The sequence below is a fragment of the Ornithorhynchus anatinus genome, chromosome X3 (assembly GCF_004115215.2).
Source record: "Ornithorhynchus anatinus isolate Pmale09 chromosome X3, mOrnAna1.pri.v4, whole genome shotgun sequence".
Taxonomy (NCBI): Eukaryota; Metazoa; Chordata; class Mammalia; order Monotremata; family Ornithorhynchidae; genus Ornithorhynchus; species Ornithorhynchus anatinus.
In genome coordinates this window covers 25,129,277-25,151,943 of record NC_041751.1, presented here as the reverse complement: position 1 = coordinate 25,151,943, position 22,667 = coordinate 25,129,277, and the positions used below count along the sequence as shown (strand labels likewise).

General features: G+C 42.5%; 1 protein-coding gene across 1 annotated transcript in view; it reads left to right on the top strand.

The window, feature by feature from the left end:
- Positions 1–3,386: 3,386 nt before the first annotated feature.
- PALM2AKAP2 (PALM2-AKAP2 fusion) overlaps positions 3,387–22,667 on the top strand; it is a gene marked incomplete at its 5' end in the record, with an annotated part of 366,273 nt that continues 346,992 nt past the window's right edge. Inside the window, one exon of the mRNA NM_001370841.1 lies at positions 3,387–3,431. Coding sequence (NP_001357770.1) covers positions 3,387–3,431 — 45 coding nt within the window. The remainder of the gene's footprint in view (positions 3,432–22,667) is intronic.

Below are 22,667 nucleotides of genomic sequence, written 5' to 3'. Positions count from 1 at the left end.
GCTGCTAAATCCTGTCAGTTCACCCTTCACCACACAGCTAAAATCCACCCTTTCTCCTCCATCCAAACTGCTACCATGTTAATCCAAGCACTTTTCCTACCCCGCCTCGATTACTGTATCAACAACCTTGTTGACCTCCCTGCCTCCTGTCTCTCCCCACTTCACTCTGCTGCCTGGATCATTTTTCTATTAAAATGTTCAGCCCACATTTCCCCAATCTCCAAGAATCTCCAGTGGCTGTCCATCCATCTGTGCATCAAAAATAATCTCCTTACCATCAGTTTTAAAGCCCTCAATCACCTTGCCCCCTCCTACCTTACCTCACTGCTTTCCTACTACAATCCAGCGGGCACACTTCACTCTTCTAATGCCAGCCTACTCACCGTACCTCGATTTCGTCTATCTTGCCCGCGACCTCTTGCCCACTTCCTGTGTCTGGCCTGTAACTCCCTCCCTCTTCATATGCAACAGAGAATTACTCTCCCCACCTTCAAAGCCTTATTGAAGGCACATCTCTTCCAAGAGGTCTCTCCTGACTCAGCCCTCATTTCCTCTTCTCCCACTCCTTTCTGTGTCATGCTTCCACTTGGATTTGTTCCCTCTATTCACCCCTCCCTCAGCCCCACGGTACTTATGTACATATCCATAATTTATTTATTTATATGACTGTCTGTCTCCCCTGTCTAGACTCTTAGTTATTCATATCTGGACTGCTTTGGGACCAAAAAAATGAACTGCTCTGATGAGAAGCAGCAAGACCAAATGGGAAGAGCATGGGCCTGGAAGTAAGAGGACCTGAGTTCTAATCCTGACTCTGCCACTTGCCTGCTGTGTGACCTTGGGCAAATCACTTCACTTCTCTGGGCATCAGTTGCCTCATCTGTAAAATGGGCTTTAATTACCTTTTCTCCCTCCCACTTATACTGTGAGCCCCATGTGGGACAGGGACTGTGCCCAACCTGATTATCTTGTTTCTATTCCAGCGCTTAGTACATTACTTAGCACATAGTAGGCCCTTCACGAATCCCACAGTTATTACAGGCAGGAACTTGAGGTCCACTTCAAGATATTAAATGAAGGGCTACCTGATAGACCCTTCAGTATATAGAGTGGGTGGAATGTCATAAAATCTTAAAGGTGGAAATTTATTAAGGTGGCTATGGCAGAAGAAGCCAAGAGATATGTGCCCTCTGGATAGACGATGGAAAGGAATTGCAACAGTGAGGCGAAGGAAGAGGAAGTAGGATAAGACGCATGTAAGCTCACTGTGGGCAGGGAACATGTCTACCAACTCTGTTATATTGTTATATTCTACAGTTGATCAATTGATAAAGTGAAAACCCTTGAAACAAACCAAGTTTCATGTATATTGAAAAGACTGTTTAATTGACTGCAAGGTCCACGTAACTCAAAGCAATACAAGTTAGAAAATCTCCCTCATAATAAGGATGTTTCTCAGACCTCTGGAATTCTTTGCCAGAGGACCACATTATATGACCAAACACTGAATCGACTTCACCACATTCCTCCTCCACTGAAGTTAAATAAACATACACCAGAGAAAGGAGTTTAGCCACAACAAATTTCTAATATGTCCTGTTGGGTTTTTTACAACTCTACAAGGGGTGGACGAGAGAGCTCCCACTGAGTAGATTGTCTATGTACCTCAATTAACTGCCTAGGTCTACAATCCCACCTCCAAGACCATCCCAGGAATGCTATCATCAGCAGCAGCATTTAGTGAGTGCTGACTGCATGCAGAGTACCATACCGGACTCTTGGGAAGCATTCAACAGAAGTAAAAGGCAAATAATCTGGTCAGCAATCTGATGGCAGAGACAGGCCAATAGAAATGGCAAACAGAGTGGGGTAAAAAAAAAAAAAAGTAAGAGTTCAGCTACAAATGATCGACAATTCAAATAAGAAGTTATATAGCCAATAATAAACCTATAAACAAGTGAGTTGGCTGATGGGCTGCCATGACAAGGAAATGGGAGATCAGTTGGGGAACGCCTCTTGAAACCTGGGGATGAGAGGTGGGGGGCTTCTTACGGCAAGGTGGAGGAGAGTTGGGTAAATGCTTGGAAAAGATCCTCTCTGTAGACTGGAAGCTCGTGTGGGCTGGGATCATGCCTAACCTCACTAGGGATAGGAAGCATACATTTCCACCTGTGTATTCTCTCCAAGTGCTTAGTACATTGCTCTGCACACAGTAAGCACTTAATAAATGCTATTACTACTACTATTACTCTTGGAGAATTTTTTTTTTAGGAGGGTTTTGAAGAAGATGAGGAACACGATTGGCGGGGGGGGAAACAGAGGACATTTGAGATTTTACCACCCTCCTTCCCCATCCTTCTCCCTGTGCTCCCACCCTGCCGCTGGCTTGGACAGCTTGACAGTAGTCCTCAGATTGGCAGCCTGGTAGAGAAGAGGAGCAAAAGCGTTCCCAGATCAGGGCTGGCAATCAGGAAAGAAACCTAAGAAGAAGCCCAGAGGTAATAATTCGGACCTACTTCCTGGGTCCATGAGCCCAAGTAAGGGACCTGATCAGAAAGGAGGCAAAAATTCTGATATCATCAGCTGCCGTGATACCGTAGGTTGAAGCCGAAAGGAGCCTCCCGAATGGTTGGATTGCTTAAGAAGCGTGAGGGAATCTTGTCAGACACTTCCTCCCCCTACTCCACCTCCTATGCGTTGTTACCTCTTCAATCAATCACCAGTCGCTCTTCAGTAAGGTTCCCTATAAGGACTCATAGTTTCTGTTTTCCTTAGTTTCAGGTTAATTCCTTTTAAAGGTTTCTGGATTCAAAAACTAGCAGTGAGTTTTTAAGCCTTACCTGACTAGTTCTTTTGCCAAGAAACTGTCTGGTGAGCTTTATTTCTGACCTCTACCCTTTTTCCTACCAACACAACCCCCCTTCCCCCCCACCCCACTCCTTTAGAGACATGCAGTATTACAGCTGCCTCCTTCTTCTGCAGCGTTTAGGCAGGTTCTGATTACCACACATGCTATCGATGTCGAGCTCCTGTCGTGACCCAACACCCTGGAGGAGGAGCAAAAGAGCTGAGACGTCAAGGCAAAAAATTAGAGCCATGCAAGCTATCCCTCTACTCAGCTGCTTCCAGCACACATACATGGCTTGTGTGACAGCAACAGAGCACAGAAGCAGCGATGAAATGCAGTTAATAAAACAGCTGGGAGACATGCAGGCACTGGTCCAGTGACTAAAATGATCCTACCGTGAGCGAGTCTGCAGTGCCTCAAAACTGGCTGACTTATTTACAGCAGTACAGTTCTCTTAGTGAATACTCTGCGGTGTAACTCAGTTTCCCTTGGTGACTGCAGTATTTTTCTTTTTTGTGTGTGTGTCTTTTTCTCTAGGATGGCGGAGGCAGAATTGCACAAGGAGAGGCTGCAAGCCATAGCAGTAAGTCCAGTTTCATTTTACTTGCTCTATTGTCTGGAAATAGAAGGAACTCTGAGTTCCTCAAAAGCTAGCATTCCAGCACAGAAGCTAAATGTAGTAGGGGGTTTTGTGTTGGGGGGTGGGGGGGAGGGGGTGTTGGACATCTTTGGACAGGGCTGCTTTGCTTTTATCTGTTCTTCATGTACATTTAAATGGCTATTTTATACTTAGGAATGATAATGTCAGTGTGGTAAATTCTCAATCCTTTGTATTGTGCTTAGAAATTGCATTCATACTGCTATGCTTCAGAGAATGATGAAAAAGGGAAGAGAAGGGTAGGATAAAACACTAATGTTCTTTAGGATAGCTTTACATTGTAGACAGAAGAAAATATGTGATAAAGAGGCTTTAAAACCTTTTAATCTTTTAACCTTAGTGGAGGAAAAATGCATCCAACAGCATAAAAAAAAAAACCCAAAAAAGCAGGAAAACTTGTCAAAAGCTCTCAAGTAAAGCTATCATTAGTCATCTCAGTAGTTGATCTTCAGGCATAAAGCCTCATTCTCACAACAAAACTGGCTTACTACTGCTGAAATCCCTTGTTTGGTATGGTAATGGGTACATGGAGAAACTGCATAACTTCTAAATTTGTACAAATATGGAATTTATCACAGATTAGGACACATATTCAAGGCACCTCTTTCTTATCAGCTCTATTAGTTGCTGAACCTCATAGAATCTTGCGCCCAGTAGAGGAGATATTTCTTTTTTGCAATAGTTTATGTATTCAGCAAAGCTGTGCAATCCAGGGATATTGTGTGTGCAATTTGAGGAGAAGTGCCTGAGCTAGCCCAAATTAATGCAACCCTGAGAAAGTGTTGCCAATGATCAACAGATGTTGTGTTTTACCATTGCAGCCACAGCTGGATTGTATATTTCCTTTGTAGATCCAGGAATAGTTACTGCTGCTGCTGTATGAAAGAAGAAAAAAAAACTAGGTCTGTTAATGTACTAGAGTAACTAAAAGAATTTCCAGCCTTAATATGATGCAAATAGTCTCTGTTTAGTGGTTTTCCTGGAAAATATTTTGGTTTTAATTTTGAGAAGGGGGAAAGTCAGAGTGTATAAAGTTTGGGAATCGAAGTGTGCTAAAGTTCTATCGAAAGCTTTGTTTAATACCGTCTATAAAAAGGCAGAAAGATCATATTTGCTTAGAAGTATTAGATGCAGTCATTCGTGGCTTGCAGGTTCTTTTCTAAACCTCTTCCAGAGCAGATTCTGCTTTGAGACTCCACCATTGAACCTGGGTAGCCATGACCAAGCATCTCTAAATGTTCTGATTTACTGTGTTTTCTGAGTCTTCAAATTCAATAAGTCTTTTATATATTCATGACATGAATTGTTTTATAGCCAATGAAGTAATTCATTGCTTCTAAAGTTAGTAGTCTAGCAGTGGGACCAGTATGTAATGTACAGTGCCCAATAAGAAAAGATATATTCAGCAATGGTGCCATCTAGATAGCTGATGTTTTGTATGAACTACATAATAGGATGCTTAACTGAAGTTGGTGTTGCTGCTCAGACAACTGCCTGTGTTGCGGAGTGTATTAGATATACCCTTCGGTGCTGGAAATGAAGGTTTTACACGACTGACACATTTTCCATCTTTGCATGACTACTTTCACTTCACAGCACAAGGAACAGCTGTGGCACATGAAAAAGGACTGAGGTGACAGACATGCAGGCTGGGTCTGGTCGTGCAGCCTCTTCAGAATATGAGTGACTTTACCAAAGCAGCAACAGCAAAGTTTACTTTAGAAAGGGGTCTTTAAAAATATCAAAAATTCTGAGTCACCTCAAAGAAATGAAGCTAAGTATTCCTGTGTGCCTATACAGGTGATCATATGTGGATAAATGTGAACACCTAGAGATCTGTGCAGTTAGGGTGGGGAGAGAGAGAGAGACCAGTGAATGTGCAAATGAGTATATAAAGTGTTCTTCTTATATGCTGTGTAATGATTGCTGGCCCTATGTTTTCAGCCACAGAGCTGAAGCTGGCTTCAGAGGGTAAGGAAGGGAGGTTGGTTGCCTGTGGAAGGGGGGAGGTTCGAGAAATGTTCTTTGTAAGATTTCCCCCAAAAGTTGTGTGTGATGTCATTGCATTACTCTACATCCACACAGGGCGCAATGCAATTACCGAAAGGAAGGGGACAATGAATATTACCCTGCCTCAGAGTGACGCCATGTCTGAAGCCAACCCTGACCCAATCCTTAAGTAAACCATATGGTCCCCAAGCTCAAATTCAGGGGTCCTTTCCCCTTTTCCTTCCTTTCTTCCCCCTTGCAAGAAACTCCTCAAATCCCAGCGATGCAGAGAGCTTCACCAGCATATGGTGGCTAGCAAAAGGGTGTGTGAGGTGAGGCAGTAGGGAAATCTCACCACCTCAGTGATAGGCAGGAAGGGTCCCTCAAATCCTTGAAGTGGCAGGTACAGGGTTCCACACAAAACACTAATAACCTCAAAACTAGGGTTGGATAGCCTGAGCTAATGGGAGCTACACTAACCCAGGGTTATAACCTGTTCACTCCCTCATTTGCAGACCACTACGGGACTTTGGAGGGGAGGACTTAAAGCTATAGAGCCCCTGAAGTCTCCTCCCCATATGGAGGCTCTCTGGTCACTAGGAGCTTTGAGTACCATCAGAAGGTGAGAAATTGGTGAAGAGACTACAGGATTCCGTCACTTATTGGTGACTTCGTGTGGGAGATTCAAGAGCTGGCTAGATTATTGTTGTTATTGTCATAAGTGGTTCTAAAACACTTTCTTCCTAAGAAATCGAAGCAAATTCATACACACAATCTCATAGTGAAGCATCGAGAAGCAGCCTGGTGTAGTGGATAGAGCCTGAGCCTGGGAGTCAGGAGGTCATGGGTTCTAATCCCAGCTCCTCCGCATGTCTGCTGTGTGACCTTAGGCAAGTCACTTCACTTCTCTGTGCCTCAGTTACCTCATCTGTAAAATGGGGATTGAGACTGTGAGCCCTACGTGGAACAGGGACTGGTTCCAACTCAATTTACTCGTATCCAACCCAGTGCTTGGCACATAATAAGTACTTAACAAATACCACAATTATTATTATTATTATTTAATGTACTCAATCTTGTGAGGTAGGAGTGGGGAATATTCTCTCCATTTTACAGAGGGGTATTTTGAATCCCCTCTCTGTTCTTTTTTTTTTCCTCGAGGAGACCTTCCAACTAAATATTGTACTCCTCTAGGTGCTTAGTACAGTTTTCTGCACACAGTAAGCACTCAATAAATACCATTGTTTGATTGGTTGGTTGGTTGAATTACAGAGAGGCAGCTCTGCTAAGTGGTTTATCCAAAGATGCTCAGTTTGAAAACTGGAACAAAACCAGGCCTGGGGATTCTGAGTCTAATACACTTTCCCCTAGTCCGGATAATAGCAAATGAAATAAAATGACCAGGTCACTTAGTCGCATTTATTAAGCGCTTACTCTGCAGAGTACTGTACTAAGCACTTGGAGAGTACAGTATAACAGGCACATTCTCTGCCCACAGCAAGCTTATAGTCTAGATGGGGAGACAGACATTAATATAAATAAATTACAGATATGTACATAAGTGCTGTGGGGCTGGGATGGGGGATGAATAAAGGCAGCAAGTAAGGGTGTCGCAGAAGGGAGTTGAAAGGAAAGAGGGCTTAGGGCTTTGAAGGGGGGGCAAGTAATTGTCAATTAATTAATCACTTTTAATTTGTTTCCATTAGAAGCCCCTGGTTCAACTGCAGATCAGAAAGTTCACTACAAATCCTCCAGTTTGATTCTTCCAACTTTCTTAGAAACTTGTTCTTCCCCACTTTCCTCTATTTCCATGTTAGTTGTTTCACTTAATTTTAAGTCTCAACTTCTCTGTGCTTTAACTACCTTATCTGTAAAATGGGGATTCAGAGTATGTGCCACATGTGGGACATGGATTGTGTCCAACCTGATTACCTTGTATCTACCCTACTACACTGCCTGGCATGTAGTAAGTGCTTGACATGTACCCTTAAAAAAAATTGAGTCACAATTGTAATTCCCTTCCTCTGATGCACTTTTCAAAGGAAGACTTCTTCAGCCCAAAATAAACTTAAAAGACAATTATAGAATGGACCCAGAACAATTTTTACTTTTGTTTTTTTAAACCATGTCTGTATCCTTTTTCTCCATGCGTGAGCACAGCGTTTGATCCAAAATCCGGTGAAGTGAAGCTGGAGAGTCACTGAGGAGAAGCAGCTTAATGCACCCCCTTGGCATAAGGAAACCATGAAGCACAGTGGTATTAGTGGCAAACCATGAGGCCCACATCCTGTTACAAATATTCCAAGAATTGGTTCAGTGTATGTAAACCATCTAGGCAGCATAAACCATATCTTAATGAATAACGTTCACATTTAGCAGAAGCCACTGAGCCCAAATAGAAACCAAATGTGGGAGAGGAAGTGTTATGTCTGCCCTTACATAAAGGATGAAAACAAGCTTCCTTTCAGAACAGGTCCTAACCCTACTATGAGTTATAGTGCATCACAGAGGTCAGCTCGGTAAGATGAATTCCAAGGAGAAAATACACCAGACAGACCAGAAGACCTTTGGGGTGCCTCGGTTTTATGAAGACTAAGGAGGTTCCCATGACCTTAATAGGAAACCTTAACTTAACTCACCCCAGCTCTTGTGTGAAGTTCAGATAAGGAAATTTTCTTTCTCATTGTTTTCAAATGGATTTTATTCCACACATGAATCTGTACTTTTTATTTCAGTCTGAGGTCGGAAGTGATAGTGTATTGAGAAAAGGCCATTCTTGTCCCATTTCCTGCCCAAACCAAGAAGTGACTTGTTTCAGGCAAGTTTGTAGTCATCTTTGCATCTGAACTCTTTTTACTGCACCTCTGACTATATCAAGTCTGATCCTGGGGAAAAAAACACAAGAATTTGCACACTGTCAAACAGCAACTTGCCATCCCTTCTCCACCTTTGTTGGCACCAGGAAGTGAAGAGAGTAGGTGAGAAGATGATGGGGAAGTAAGAAGGGAAGAAGTTTGTGGGAGGAGCAAGAGGCTGGGAAGGCTTACATCTCTCAGAAAAAAACTGAATGCAGAGCAAACCCTCCTCCCCCACTACCCCCCCCCAAAAAAAAACACAAGAAGATGTAGGGTTACAAAGAGAAAAAATTGAGACTCTAAATTCCCTTCAAATTCTTTAGGGGTTTTAGTTTATTAATAGGTTTCAGATTCTTACACCAAATGTCAGATTCTGCCAGGTGATAGAAAACCAAAAAGAATTCATTTAATGTGTTAGTTGGAGATTTAATGGCCCTGACAGTGTACTCTACCAAAATCGTCTTGCATCACTTCATAATTCCTTGCAGGAGTGAGGCTTACAGTAATCTATGCCACAACATGCAATTCAAGTGAAGTAACTGGTTCGCCAGGGGGTAGGATGCTGAAGCAGAAGAGATCCAAGGCTAAGCAGATCACCACCAAAGTAAGAACATCTAGCAAACTGATAGAGCTCTGCATAAGCTATCAGAGCAACTCTGAAGAGTAACTATATAACTCCACCTTCATCACAGGGATGGAGGGACTCATGAAGAGGTAGGAACAATACATCAATGATCTCTTCAATACACTGTCTAATATCGAAGATGAGGCCATGCAAAATATTGAAAACCGACCAATATGTGAAGAGATGGCACTTGTGCAACAGTTTCTCAACTGGATGAACCTATTCTGGTAGTGCTATTTCATATGTTCTTTACCTTACTAATGCTTTGCGTGGCTCAAATGACTCAAAGTATATTTACCCCTAGGAAATTCTGTGGGGCTCAAAGAAATTAAGTTGTTTCCAAAACAGAAAACTAATCAAGACTTTCCTGGTTGTGATTTGGCAACATTTAGAATATAGTCAACTTCTGACATTTTATGAATACTTTTAGCTAATGCTATTTTTGGTTTTCCTTCATAATCATGTGCGTTTTATCATTTTCACTGCCGGTGAGCCACCCTCACCCAAAAGTGTTCAGGGACAATAAGAAGAAGTCTACTCTGGTCTTTTTTTGTGACTTTTGATCAGCTCTTGTAAAGAAATGGGGTAGGTGGCAGCCATTGGCTGAGATAACTGAAAGTTGACTATAGATCAAAATGTATAAGATGTCAATTTGTGTGAAAAATGAAGCTGTGAGAAGACCAGGACTTCATTGATTTGGGGTTGTGATTGGTAGATACATGGAGAAATTGTGCACAAAACTATGCACAGTCAGTTCTCCAGTAATGTTGGGGTTATGTTTTTGTCAAGCCCCACATTAAGGAACACTCTTATGGCAGTACACAGATCTGACCAATGCAACGTGTGGGTGCACAACCTTTTTTTTTTGCCAAAGCATCACATTCTGTTCAGACAGATGTGCAGGATCAAAAGAACTTCCTCTAAATCCCCAACAGTGTTCTATCCAAATTGCATAGTGAAAACATATGGTAGAAAAGAACTGACTGTACTTTGAAGAATTATTGTTTTGTAAAATGGTACTTGTTAAACGCTTACTCTGGGCCAAGCACTGTCTTAAGCACTGGATCATCATGATCACACCTTCCCAATCTTCCCTGCGTGAATAATAAATGACCTGTGCTTACTGGTAAAAGAAGAGTGCTATGCCACAGTTTCTCTCTTCCAATGCTTTCCTTGACCCCCTCCAATCTGGTTTCTGGCCCTTTCACTCCATGGAAATTGTCTTCTAAAAGATCACCTGTGATCTCTTTCTTGTCAAATCCAACTGGCTCAACTCTATCCTAATCCACCTTGACCTCTCAGCTGCCTTCCATTCATTCATTCATTCATTCAATAGTATTTATTGAGCACTTACTATGTGCAGAGCACTGTACTAAGCGCTTGGAATGAACAAGTCAGCAACAGATAGAGACAGTCCCTGCCGTTTGACGGGCTTACAGTCTAATCGGGGGAGACAGACAGACAGACAAGAACAACACTGTGGACCACCTCCTTCTCCTGGAAACATTATCCAACCTTGGCTTCATTGACACCATCCTCTCCTGGTTCTCCTCCTACCTCTCTGGCTGCTCAGTCTCAATCTCTTTTGTGGGCTCCTCCTCTGCCTCCCACTCCTTTACTGTTGGGAGACCCTCAAGGCTCATATACACCCAGTCCCTTGGAGAACTCATTCACTCCCAAGGCTTCAATAACCATCTCCATGTGGATGATTCCCAAATTTACATCTCCAGCCCTGATCTTCTCCTTCTCGCATTTCCCCCTGCCTTTAGGACACCTCTACTTGGATGTCCCACTGACAAATCAAACTTAGCATGTCCAAAACAGAACTCCTCATCTTTCCAACAAAACCTTTCCTCCCCTTGACAGCACTGTAGACAGCACTACCATCCTACCTGTCTCAAAAGCCTGTAACCTGGCATTTTCCTCAACTAAACTCTCTCATTCAACCCACAAAGTTAACCTGTCTCCAAATCCTGTTGGCCCCACCTTCACAACATTGCTAAAATTTGCCTTTTCCTCTCCATCTAAATTGTCAAGCACTGACCCAAGCATTTTTCCTATCCTTCCTTGATTACTGCATCAGCCTTCTAGCTGACCTCCCTGACTCCTGTCTCTCCCCACTCTGGTCCATACTTCATTCTGCTGCCCGGATCATTTTTCTAAAGAAACTGTCCATCCACATCTCCTCCCTCCTCAATAACCTCCAGTGATTGCCCATACATCTCTACATCAAACAGAAACTCCTTACCGTCAGCTTCAAAGCACTCAATCATCTTGCTCCCTCCTTCCTTACCTCACCGACTTTCTACTACAACCCAGTCCATACACTTCACTCCTCTAACGCCAACTTCCTCACTGTTTCTCAATCTCATCTGTCTCTCTACCAACCCCTTGACCATGTCCTCCCTCTGGTCTGGAACTCCCTCCCCCTCCATATATGATGAACCACCACTCCTCCCCACCTTCAAAGCTTTATTTAGATCACATCTTCTCCAAGAGGCCTTCCCCAATTAAGCCCGCTTTTCTCCTGCTTCCTTCCTTTCTTTGTCACCTATGCATTTGGACCCTTTAAGACTTGATATTTGCCTCACCCTCAACCCCACAGCAGTTATGTACATATCTGTAATTTTCTTATATTAATGTCTGTCTCCCTCCTCTAGTCTGTATGCTCACTATGGGCAGGGAAGATGTCTACCAACTCTGGGTGATCTCCAGACATTACGTGCTCAATAAATACCATTGATTGATGAACTGGACTGTGCTGGAGAGGCATCACAGTAGTGAGTGCTGTTGTGTTCCAGCAGTACCTGAAGCCTCCACTTTTCACTGGTACTCTGCATTCCCCCTAGTTCTGTGAAGTCTGGTGAAGTCATAGCAAATCCAGAACAACTGCTCCCGTTTTCATTTTCTTACCAAAACCCCATTCCCATGACCTCTGGTTGACTTCCACCCCGATGATCGGAGACCTGGCAAAAGCATTTAGCACCATCAGTAGACTGGGTGTCTGGCAACAGCAAAGTTTTGTTGCCTGAAAAAACACTTCTCACAATCAGCAAAGGGCAGTGGACTAATAGTCTGAAGAAGTCCAAGGTTATACCCCAATCTGCAAATGTAGAACACTAGAAGTAGTATGACATAGTGGAAAGAGCACAGCTCTAGGAGTCAGAGGACCTGGGTCCTACTCTTTGGATAGTGATGATAATAACTGTATTATTTAAGTGTTTACTATCTGCTAAGCACTGTGGTAGATACAATATGAGCAGAGAGTCCCTATCCCACCTGGGGCTCACAATCTAAGTAGGAGGGAAAACACAAATTGAATCCCCATTTTTCAGATGAAGATACTGAGTCACAGAGAAGTTAAGTAAGCAATGGAACCAGGATTAGAACCCAAGTCCTCTGACTCCAGGGTCTTTCTGCTAGACAACACTGCTTCTCATTGTTAAAGAGAGTAACCTTCTAGTTTAAGGGCCTAATGGTACAGTGCTCTGCACAGAGTAAGCACTCAATAAATACGATTGAATGAATAATACTTAAAGTAGTTCTGAGGAAAAATGGCCCACAATTAAGTGGCTATGGAAAAGTGACTTCTCCATCTTCCCTCAAAGTGAGATAACAAACCTTCCACACCATAAAAAAAAATACTGTAAAGCGGGTCAATGATTTGCTTCAGGAAATTTCTGCTAATGACTCCAAGTCTGTGTATAGCCATGTGGGAAAGGAGGTGTGCATGTCGTCAACAGGCTGCTGTATTTACCCAGGTGATTTTAATTTGAGCTCCTTTACCTCGTGTATCAGGTTCATTTATCATGATCCTCAGAGAATAGTAAGGTGGGTGTGGTTGAGCCTGTCTGGATCTCTAATAGCAGTAACTGCCAGTTGGCAAAGACATAGTCAAAAGAGGTGTAGAATTTGAACAGAAAGAGAACTGGAGACGGGGTAGAGGGAAAGCAAGTGGTAAAAGTCTTCAGGATCCGTGTGGGATAGCTCTGCAAAATCGCTAGCAGCAACCTCATTGGGAATACTGCTGGAGTTAGTGTCTGTTTCTGGGTATGTTTCATGTGTTCATTGAATACCTCATAGCTTATGTATTTTGAGCAGAATTGCAGGGTGAGAAAGAAAGGAGGGTTTGCAGGAAAATGGCAACAACAATTTGGTAGAGAAAAAGGCTACTCAGCTGCCATTATATCTTTAAGGGAAGCTACACAACTGTATTCTATTCTGTCAGGAAGCACCACTATAGAATAGAGATTAGTGGGGAGGCAATCCTATTCTGAGCTACATTCACTCTTGTGTTACACATTTGATATCTGAGGTGTGGATAATCAAGTTACCAAGTTTATTCCTATGATGCATTAATTTGTTCCATTTTTCAGTGTAGACAGTGTGAGAGTGTATTTACACTATAAAAATCTATTGGGCTATTTATACACTCTTTGGCCTTAATAAGCAGTAGTCTGGGGGCCTTGAACCTGTTCTGGGCTTTCCTGAGAAGATCATTTTCTAGAATGAAAAGCCTAGGATCTTCGACTAGGAAGGCATTTGTACAGGACAGGATGGGGAGGGTGAGGTAAAAGTATTAGCCACCCAGAACTCAAGCTGACAGTGGGCTAAATAAAGCAAAACTTGGGATAGCCAAGGTTCTCCCCCAAAAGAGCAAGAATAGCGCTGCACTGATAGCTTGTTGCAAGCAGGGAATGTGACTGACAACTCCATTGTATTGTACGCTAAGTCCACTTGTGCTTTACTTCCACTCTCCTCTACATTGTCCTGACTTCCTCCCTTTATTCATCACCCCTCCCAGCCCCACAGCACTTATGTACATATCTATAATATATTTATAATAACAACTGTCTCCCCCATCTAAACTGTAAGCTCTTTGTGGGCAGGGAATGTGTCTGTTATATTGTACTCTCCCAAGTGCTTAGTACAGTGTTCTGCACATAGTAAGCACTCAATAAATAGCATTGATTGATTAGAAGTCAAAATTTACCTTTTGTCTCTCCTGTTTCGGAACTGTGGAAGTGATGGGAGAAGAAGGAACATTACTATTAGTGCATCTGAAGAGGTGACTTAATGGAGGTGATTAACACCAAAGAGAGCTGGATTTCTCATTAAAAAGAAATCCTTTGCCTATTCTGGCCTATTTAAATCAGTTTAACAGCACGGGTCTGGGAGTCAGAAGATCCCCTCTGCCACTTGTCTGCTGTGTGACCTTGGGCAAGTCATTTTACTCTCTCTGCTTCAGATACCTCATTTGGAAAATAGGGATTGAGACTGTGAGCCCCATTCACAGGGACACAGGGACTGTGTCCAACTCGATTTGCTTGTATCCATTCCAGCACTTAGTACAGTCCCTGACACCTAGTAAGTGTTTAACAAATACAATTATTATTAAACTAGATGTAGGGGCATTGAAAAATATTTTTCTTAAGTAAAAGTGGCTATGAGAGCATTCACTTTACTTTTCAATTTGGGGGTGAAACATGAAACTTTAAGATCTATGAAAATATATCCCCAAAACAAAAAACATATGCCATGTAGAATGTCTTCCTGGCTTTAATCCCCATTGCTGTTTTTTTTCTCAGCCTGAGTGGTAAGACAGGCAATTTCGAGACTCATAAATAAAATGGAGTTTTACAATGAGGAAAAAGTTGCAGATTTTGATATTCCAAGGTGAGCTATGGTATGTGGACCCATTTGGGGGGGGGGAGAACTTCCTGACATAATAATGCATAGTGGATAAAAATGGGTTTTATTTCCTCTCTGCTCCTCTTTTTATGAATCGTTCACTTAATCTGGGTCCCCAACCCTTTAGTTATCAAACTGGAATGATAATACTGGCCACTGGCAAATAAGTTTGAAGTACTTTGGCATCCTCAGATGAATGATGCTTTTATTAGAGTACAGTGATGAACCTGATTCTATAATAAGTAAACTACTTTTCAAGAAAGAACTTGCCCAGAACAGGTGAAATGACTGATGCCTTGGCTTAGACCTTTCCATTACGGGTAACTCTACTGAGAGATTATCTCTCAATGATTTAGCTCTATGCTTCAACGTACCACCAGCTCTCCTGCCATGATGAGGCGTCAATTCATAAGACAGGATATCAGATTAGCTGATAGTAATTATTGGGCATGTGTTTGTCACCATCCCTCCAGGAAGTTAAAGGAGCTTTAAAGACCCAGGTTTTAAACCCAAATCTGCCACTTGTCTACTGTGTCACCTTGGGCAAGTCGCTTCACTTCTCTGGGCCTCAGTTACCTCATCTGTAAAATGGTGTCTGAGAGAGTGAGCCCCATGTGGGACAAAGCCTATGGCCAGCTGGTTAGTTTCTCTCTACCCCAGTGCCTAGTACAGTGTCTGGAGTTTAGTAAGCCGTCAACAAATACCATTAAAAAAAAAAAGGAAAGGGTGTAGCAAAAAAGGTAATCTACCTACATGTAGATATGATTTAGAAGCAGCATAATCTAGAGGCTTGAGCATAGGCCTGGGAATCAGAAGGACCTGGGTTAATCCTGGCTCTCCCGTTTGTCTGCTTTGTGACCTTGGGCAACGTCAGCTGTAAAATGGGGATTAAAACTGTAGGCTCCACTGTGGGGCAGAAAGTATGTCCAATCTCATTAGCTGGTTTCTACCCCAGCACTTAGGATAATGGCTGGCATATAGTAGTGCTTAAATACTATAATTTTTAATTATTATTATTTATCGAATTTTTCATTGTGGATACTGAATACTTAGGTAAAAACAGGGGTTTGTATTTTCTCTGCCTCTCAGGGAGAAACATTTTATTCTGCATTTACCCTCATTATTGTGTAGTTCCATCTTGGAATCTAGGGAGTGGGAGAAAGGAAAGGCTTTATTTCAGTTTAACCTGTCCCCTGAAATCTCAGGTCTTTTGAGATCAGTGGTGATTAAGGGCTCTTTGGTAAGCAGGAAAGGCAGGAAGGAGAGGCCTCTTTCATTTTTAATTTCCAAGGGCCACAACGAAGAGAAATATGAATGGTTTGTTGCTGCTGCTACTGCTGCAAGTGGTAATTTCACAAGTTGCTCCCATTGCAGGCAAATCTTTTTCAACACTCTACATACAGTAGGTCATCTTTTTTAGGTGATCATCTAAGTGAGCAGATTCCTAAATCAGGCTACATCTCACAAACATATGGAATTCTCTGCTCCATATTTTCCGAGATCTGCAATTTTAGATTTATGCGTAAGCAACTTCAAAACACCAGTGCATTCAATTTTAAGCTCCAATAGTGTATTCTTATCTATGTTGAAAGGTGAGTGAATGAATTTCAACTGGAGTATGAAAATACAATATTTTTAAATGTTTCTACATTTCCTGGGGAAAATCTATTCGAGCATTACTAATACTTCAACTATTCATTAATGCATTTTCAAGAAGAATCTGTACTAAAGATGAAATAAATCCGGTATGCCTAGAGGGGAAAAGCTGTACTGGCTTCCAGAAACACCATGGTCAGTTTTTTTTTGTTTCTTTTCTGTTTGTTTGTTCATTTCCCCATCCTTTAATGCTAACACAGGTGGAAAATGACAGGCTTGATGATTCCCTACTGGTCAAGTTTATATGGAATTGGAATTGGTCACTTTCCATGAATTCACTTTGCTTTCTGTCTTCACCACACCAGTTTATTTTTAACCCACTTATTTTGGAGGAGGTATCATACCCTCCCCCTCCTCCTCCTCTCCCCACACCCCACCTCTTCATATATATATGGAACTAACTAGGGTTCTCCCAGTGAGTTTAGGGTGGGAAGAGAAAAATGACTTTGTTTATCTCTGGACCAGAAATTTGGAAGGCTTTGGTGCTACAGGAAACATTTCTCTCCTGATTTAATTTGTGATTAAGGAACATAAAGAGGTGTGTTAGCCTATGCTAACTGAAATGACTGTTGCCTTACTGTAGCTGGGAGCATAATAAAGCCTCTTAGACAAATTATTTAATCTTTTGTGGGCCTCGATGTGAAATGCTTTGTATGTATTACAGTGCTATGATTAGTTTTCCCTGTTGTAGTTCTTTTTTATTGTATCCAAGCCAAAAAAAATCTGATTTTAAAAAAAGAAAAAGGTTTGGTTAGTCCAAAAATGACATCAGGTATTTAAATCATGAATTTGGGAGATGGAAGGGAACTCGGCACAAGATCCTTTTTATTTTGTTTTTCCCAAATCTCGATCTCTGCTTCTCTGGATAGCTTTTAAGGAGAGATGTAAAGGTATCATGAAATAATAGTAATAATCATGGCATTCACTAAGCACTTACTCTGTGCCAAGCACTCTACTAAACAGAAGTGGAGATACAAGTTAATCAGGTTAGACACAGTCCTTATCCCATGTGGAGCTTACAGTCTAAGAGGGAGGGAAAACAATTTTGAATCCCCATTTTACAGATGAAAAACTGAGGCCTAGAAGTTGTGACTTGCCTAACATCACCCAGCAAGCAAGAGACAGAGCAGGGATTACAACCCAGGTCCTGTGACACCGAAGCCCAAGTTCTTACCACTAGGCCATGCTGCTTCTTGTAATGCTGAGTGATCTGCATGGGCAGAAAGCATACTTTAACAAATGGTAACACTAAGTGTTCCCCTCTCAGGCTTGCACCTGGAGAGTTTCCGGTACTCTACCAGTATCGGCTGTGGGAGGGCGAGTCAAGCAGGGGCCTACCCATTTCATTCCTAAATTGGGCAGTGGCTAGCGAGATGAAGGCAATCTGCTACAAGTCAAAATTCACCTGTGCTAGGCAGCAGTGGCACAGCAGAGAGTTGAGGGAGGAGACGGAAGTTTACTGTGTGGAAGGAGGCAATGGTAAACCATTTCCATGTTTTTACCAAGGAAACTCCATGGATAAGCTACCAGAATGATTGCAGATGGAGAGTGGGGCGTTCTGGGAGAGATGTGTTCATGGAGTCACTATGGGTCGGAGACGACTCTATAGCATAAGACAAGAATACGAAGTGTAAAAAGGAAGCAGTGGTGGCTTCAGAATGACGTGCCTTGGTCATCAAGTGACCTGATGACATCAGACGGCTTACACTATATGTTGCCATCATATTACACTGACCAAGAAACAAAGCTGAGTCCTGGGAGGATGGAGTAGGTCAGGTGCCAGGCTGAGGTGGGATGGAGAAATGGAGTGCTGGGAAACTGAATCATACCTCCCCCACCCCTCTGTTGCATTGCTCCTGGCTCCGGGACCACTGCTGCAGTCACCCCCTTGGCATCCCGACAGCGCCCTGGCCGCATCCTCCACCTGTCCATCCATTCCCACTGCCCCTTCCCTTCTCTGCCTGCTGCTGACCGCTTTCCCAGTCCAGGGCCATTGGATTCTCCATCTGGATATTGCGGCACCACGATGGCTGGTCCGGCTGTCCCACACATTTAAAAGAGGGAGAAGAGGTGCCTCTCCCTGAGGGAAGTGTAAATACTTAGCCGAGCCAATTACAGAGAAGGATTGGAGAGGAAGTAGTTGATACCGGGTTGTTGTGGGAGAGAACCCTTGGCCATCTTGAGGCAAAGGGTAGTAGCTATGTGCCTGGGAGAACAGGGCACAGGGAGGACTTGTGCTGTGGACTCTGGACTGACACAGGACACAGACAGGGATTCAAGAGGATCCCAGATAAAGGTTAGAGACCTGGAAGTTCAGAGTCCAGAGGTTAGGACTCTGGAGTATCAAGGCTCCTGAGAGACCCTGAGTCCAAAAGATTCAGAACCTGAGATGCCCCGAGAGAAAAGGTGGAAGGACCAGAGGAATGAGAACCCCGGAACTGAAAGTCCTTTCATTGTCAGGATCTCAGATTCATGTCAGTCTCCCCCACTAACTCCTGGAGGGCAAAGATTGTGACCATTAACTCTCCCAACCACTTAGAGCAGTGCTATCCAAGCAGTAGTTACTCAGTAAATACTATTGATTGATTTTCACCGAGAAGTGATAGCAATACTTACGTAGCTATCCTGTGTGCTTAAAGGAGTCATCATTGGGTGAATTTCACCCGTTAGTGTGCATGGGAATGAAAAGATTAATAACACAGGACTCAAAGTCCCAACCACAGGGGGCACACAGAAAGGCCATCTCATCACTTACATCAGCCTGAAAGTTTCTAAAGGAAGTTTTGTGAATATGTAAATATTTGTCAATTGCCTAAACCTTTGTGGGAAGAAAGTTCTGTCCTTCTTTCATGGGGATGCCTGATGTCAGGCAGGAATGCACCAAGATTGTCAAACTCTGATTTCCATATCATTCCCATCTTCCCAATGTTCTTCTTAATCATTTTTAGGTTTTAGAGCAATTCCACCACCAGCAACATGGGTTACTGTAGTTTGCTCATTTGTGTAATAGTTAAAAGGGTGAGCTAAGGAAGGTTCTCATAACTGTTGATTACCCCACTGGGCTTTTTTTTATCTCTAAAAATATCTTAAATGCTTCTTTGCTCCATAGTTGCATTCTAATTAGTATACTCCAATAATTATGGAATTATTATGGCACTAAGCAATTACTGTGTGCCAAACACTATGATAAGCACTGGAGTCAGTACCAGTTAATCAGATCAGATACTGTCTCTGTCCTCCACAGGGCACACAGACTAAGAGATAGGGAGAGCTGGTATTTTATCCCCATTTTACAGATGGGGAAATTGGAGCCTAAAGAGGTTAAATTCAATGTCACACAGCATCTCAGGACCAAAACTGGGCTAAGAACCCCAGTCTCTGTCTCCCAAACCTAAGGCTTTTTCCACTAGTCTGTCATCTATCTTCTGTCTCCTATGAAATGGTATTTTTCAGTCAAACAGTGCTATTTATTGAGTGCTTAAGGTGTGCAGAGCACAGTACTAAGTGCTTGGGAAAGTACAATATAATGGAGTCGGTAGGCGTGATCCTTAATCTCATGGAGTTAGAGTGTAGAGGGGAGCTAACATTCCAGTGGATATGTGTAAGTCGAATAGAATGGATCTTTAGTAAAAGGCTGAATGGAATGAAATTATTAATATTGCATCCAATCCAGAAGCAGGAATTAAGGTTTAAGAAGGTGTTTTACTTTCAATGAAAAGGTTCCAAGCCTGGGAGGGTGGGCTGAGTCAGATTCCTCAACATGGTGGTCCTAGACATTGGTGGAAGCTTGAGGACTGTAAACAACTGTTGGAGATGACAGAGGCAGGATAATTCTTCTCTAAAAAGGGCTCCACTCACTTTCTGTACCAGGTAGTTACTCTCCTGCTATTAATAGTTGACATTTGTTGAATGTCGACTAGATTTTCCAGCCCTGCTCTTGGTCCAGGGGAAAAGCCACAGCTCTGGAAATCAAGAGATTGGAGTTCTAGTGCTAGTTTTGCCTGTTGGGTTTATGCTATCAGTGACATATGATGAAAGAACCAACTAGGTTGTTCAGCAAGGTTCACAGGCCCAGTGGGAATCCTGAAAATTAGCTGGCTGACAATGAAAACTGCAGTAGTTACCAAAGCAATCATCTTTCAGGTCATGGTGTCCCAGCCCAGCATTAACAATTTGCCCATAAATGGGTCCTATATGTTAAAAAAAAAAAACCTGGGCGTGCACTTCACAGTGTGCTGGAAACCCACCCCTTCTGTTTCTTCTTGTTTTCTGTGCCCTGTGGAAAAACAACTGACAGGGCTAAGAGAGTGCAAATGGTACTGCTCAAAACACTAATACTATAATCAATTCCTTCACACAGGTTCTTGATTCTGAAGTCTCAGGAATGAGGTTCATCTGTTGTTTTTGACAGGAGACTCCATCCATCCACTGTGTTTTCCACTCCCCCCCCTTTTTTATGGAATTTGTTAAGCACTTACTGTATGCTAGGCACCATACGAAGCTCTGAGGTAGATACAATACAATCAGATTGGATGCAGTCCCTGACCCACATGGGGTTCACAGTCTTAATCTCCATTTTACAAATGAGGTAACTGAGACACAGAGAAGTGAAGTGACATGCCCAAGGTTACCCAGCAGACAAGTGAGAGCCAGAATTGGAACCCAGGTCCTTCTTACTCCCAGGCCCGTGCTCTATCCATTAGGCCATACTGTTTTCCCTGTCAACAAAGATACCAAACTCCTTTTTTCTTGTGTTCCTAGAGAAAACCCCTTCCCTTGGTTTTAGTTATTTATGTCCTTCGTATTTAAAGTCGGCAAAAATATGGACTACTTGCATAGAGTGGTGTGTTCTAAATGCTTTGGATAATAACGTGATGATGGTGCTGATGTTGATGCTGTTGCTCCACCACTTGTCTGCTGTGTGACCTCAGGCAAGTCCCTTCACTTCTCTGGGCCTCAGGTACCTCATCTGTAAAATGGGGATTGAGACTGTGAGCCCCACATGGTACAGGGACAGAGTCCAACTCGATTTGCTTGTATCCACCCCAGATTTTAGTACAATGCTTGGCACATAGCAAGTGCTTAACAAATACCACAATTATTATTATTATTGTTGTTATTAATAACAATAATAATAAGGACAACAATGATGCAATGTCCTGCACTAGACCTCCTGTCTTCAGGAGGACTTACACCAAAAGTGTTTCTAGTAGATGATTTGAACTGAACTAGTCAACACTGCTTCACCCCTGTTCAGATTTGCTGTGAGTTTACACACAAAGGTGTGCCATTTACTTTTTATAATACAGCACATCAGATATCTTGGCTAACTGATCCCTAGTGCAGGAGTTTACAATATTTATCTCCTCACCAAAGGACATGAAGCTTGACCTGAGACATTTGGAAAAATTTGCTCTTAGACTCCAGACTGTCTCTGCTCCTCTAGAATATTCTGTATAAGCTTTCCATTTAACATGGGGAGAATTTCTGCCATTGTGATTAATAAACAATCTCCCTCTGTCCCTTAATCTGATCAGCAGACAATACTCTGAATACTATGCTGTCCTCTTGTCCCTCACTGACCTTCTCAGTGTTTGAGAGGGACTTTACTCAGCCCACTATGTGATGCAATCAATCAATGGTATTTATTGAGCACTTACCATGTGCACAGCGCTGTACTAAGCGATTGGAAGAGTACAGTACAACAGAGTGGGTGGATATGTTCCCCGCCCACAAGGAGCTTACAGTCTAGAGGGGGAATTGTGATTGCACAAAGCCTCTGAGGGGCAGCCTCTGACTCAGAAAAACCAGCTTTTTAAATTAATTTACACCTCCCATTCCCCAAGAATCACACACTAAAAAAATATTTTGCCGTATTTGGTTTATGACTTAAGTAGAGTTTCACTGAGGGTAGCAAGTCTGTAAAAAGCAAATATGGAAAAACATTATCTAAATTTCATAAATTTCAGATGAATATTGATAGACTTTGAAATGAATTTGAATGTCAGAGATCCCTATTCTCCAAGGCAATGAATGGTAAGATCATTAGATATTATCAGAGCAGCAGTGTATGCAAATTTTATGAGTACACAGATCAGATTAATGGGAAAGCAGTCTAGAATCTCTGTAGAGGATATATCACATAACAATGGTTTACAGGCACCAAAGAATAGAGGGTTGTCCCCATCTGATTTGGGACCAAACAAATCAACTGTTTTTCCAGATAAGGTGTGTAGTCCAAAGCAGTTCCACTGTGCCTATGAATGCCCAGCTTCTGCTGTACTGCATTTCTATAAACATGAGTGATTCTGGAAAGGTAATATCAGCCAATCTAATATTTATGAT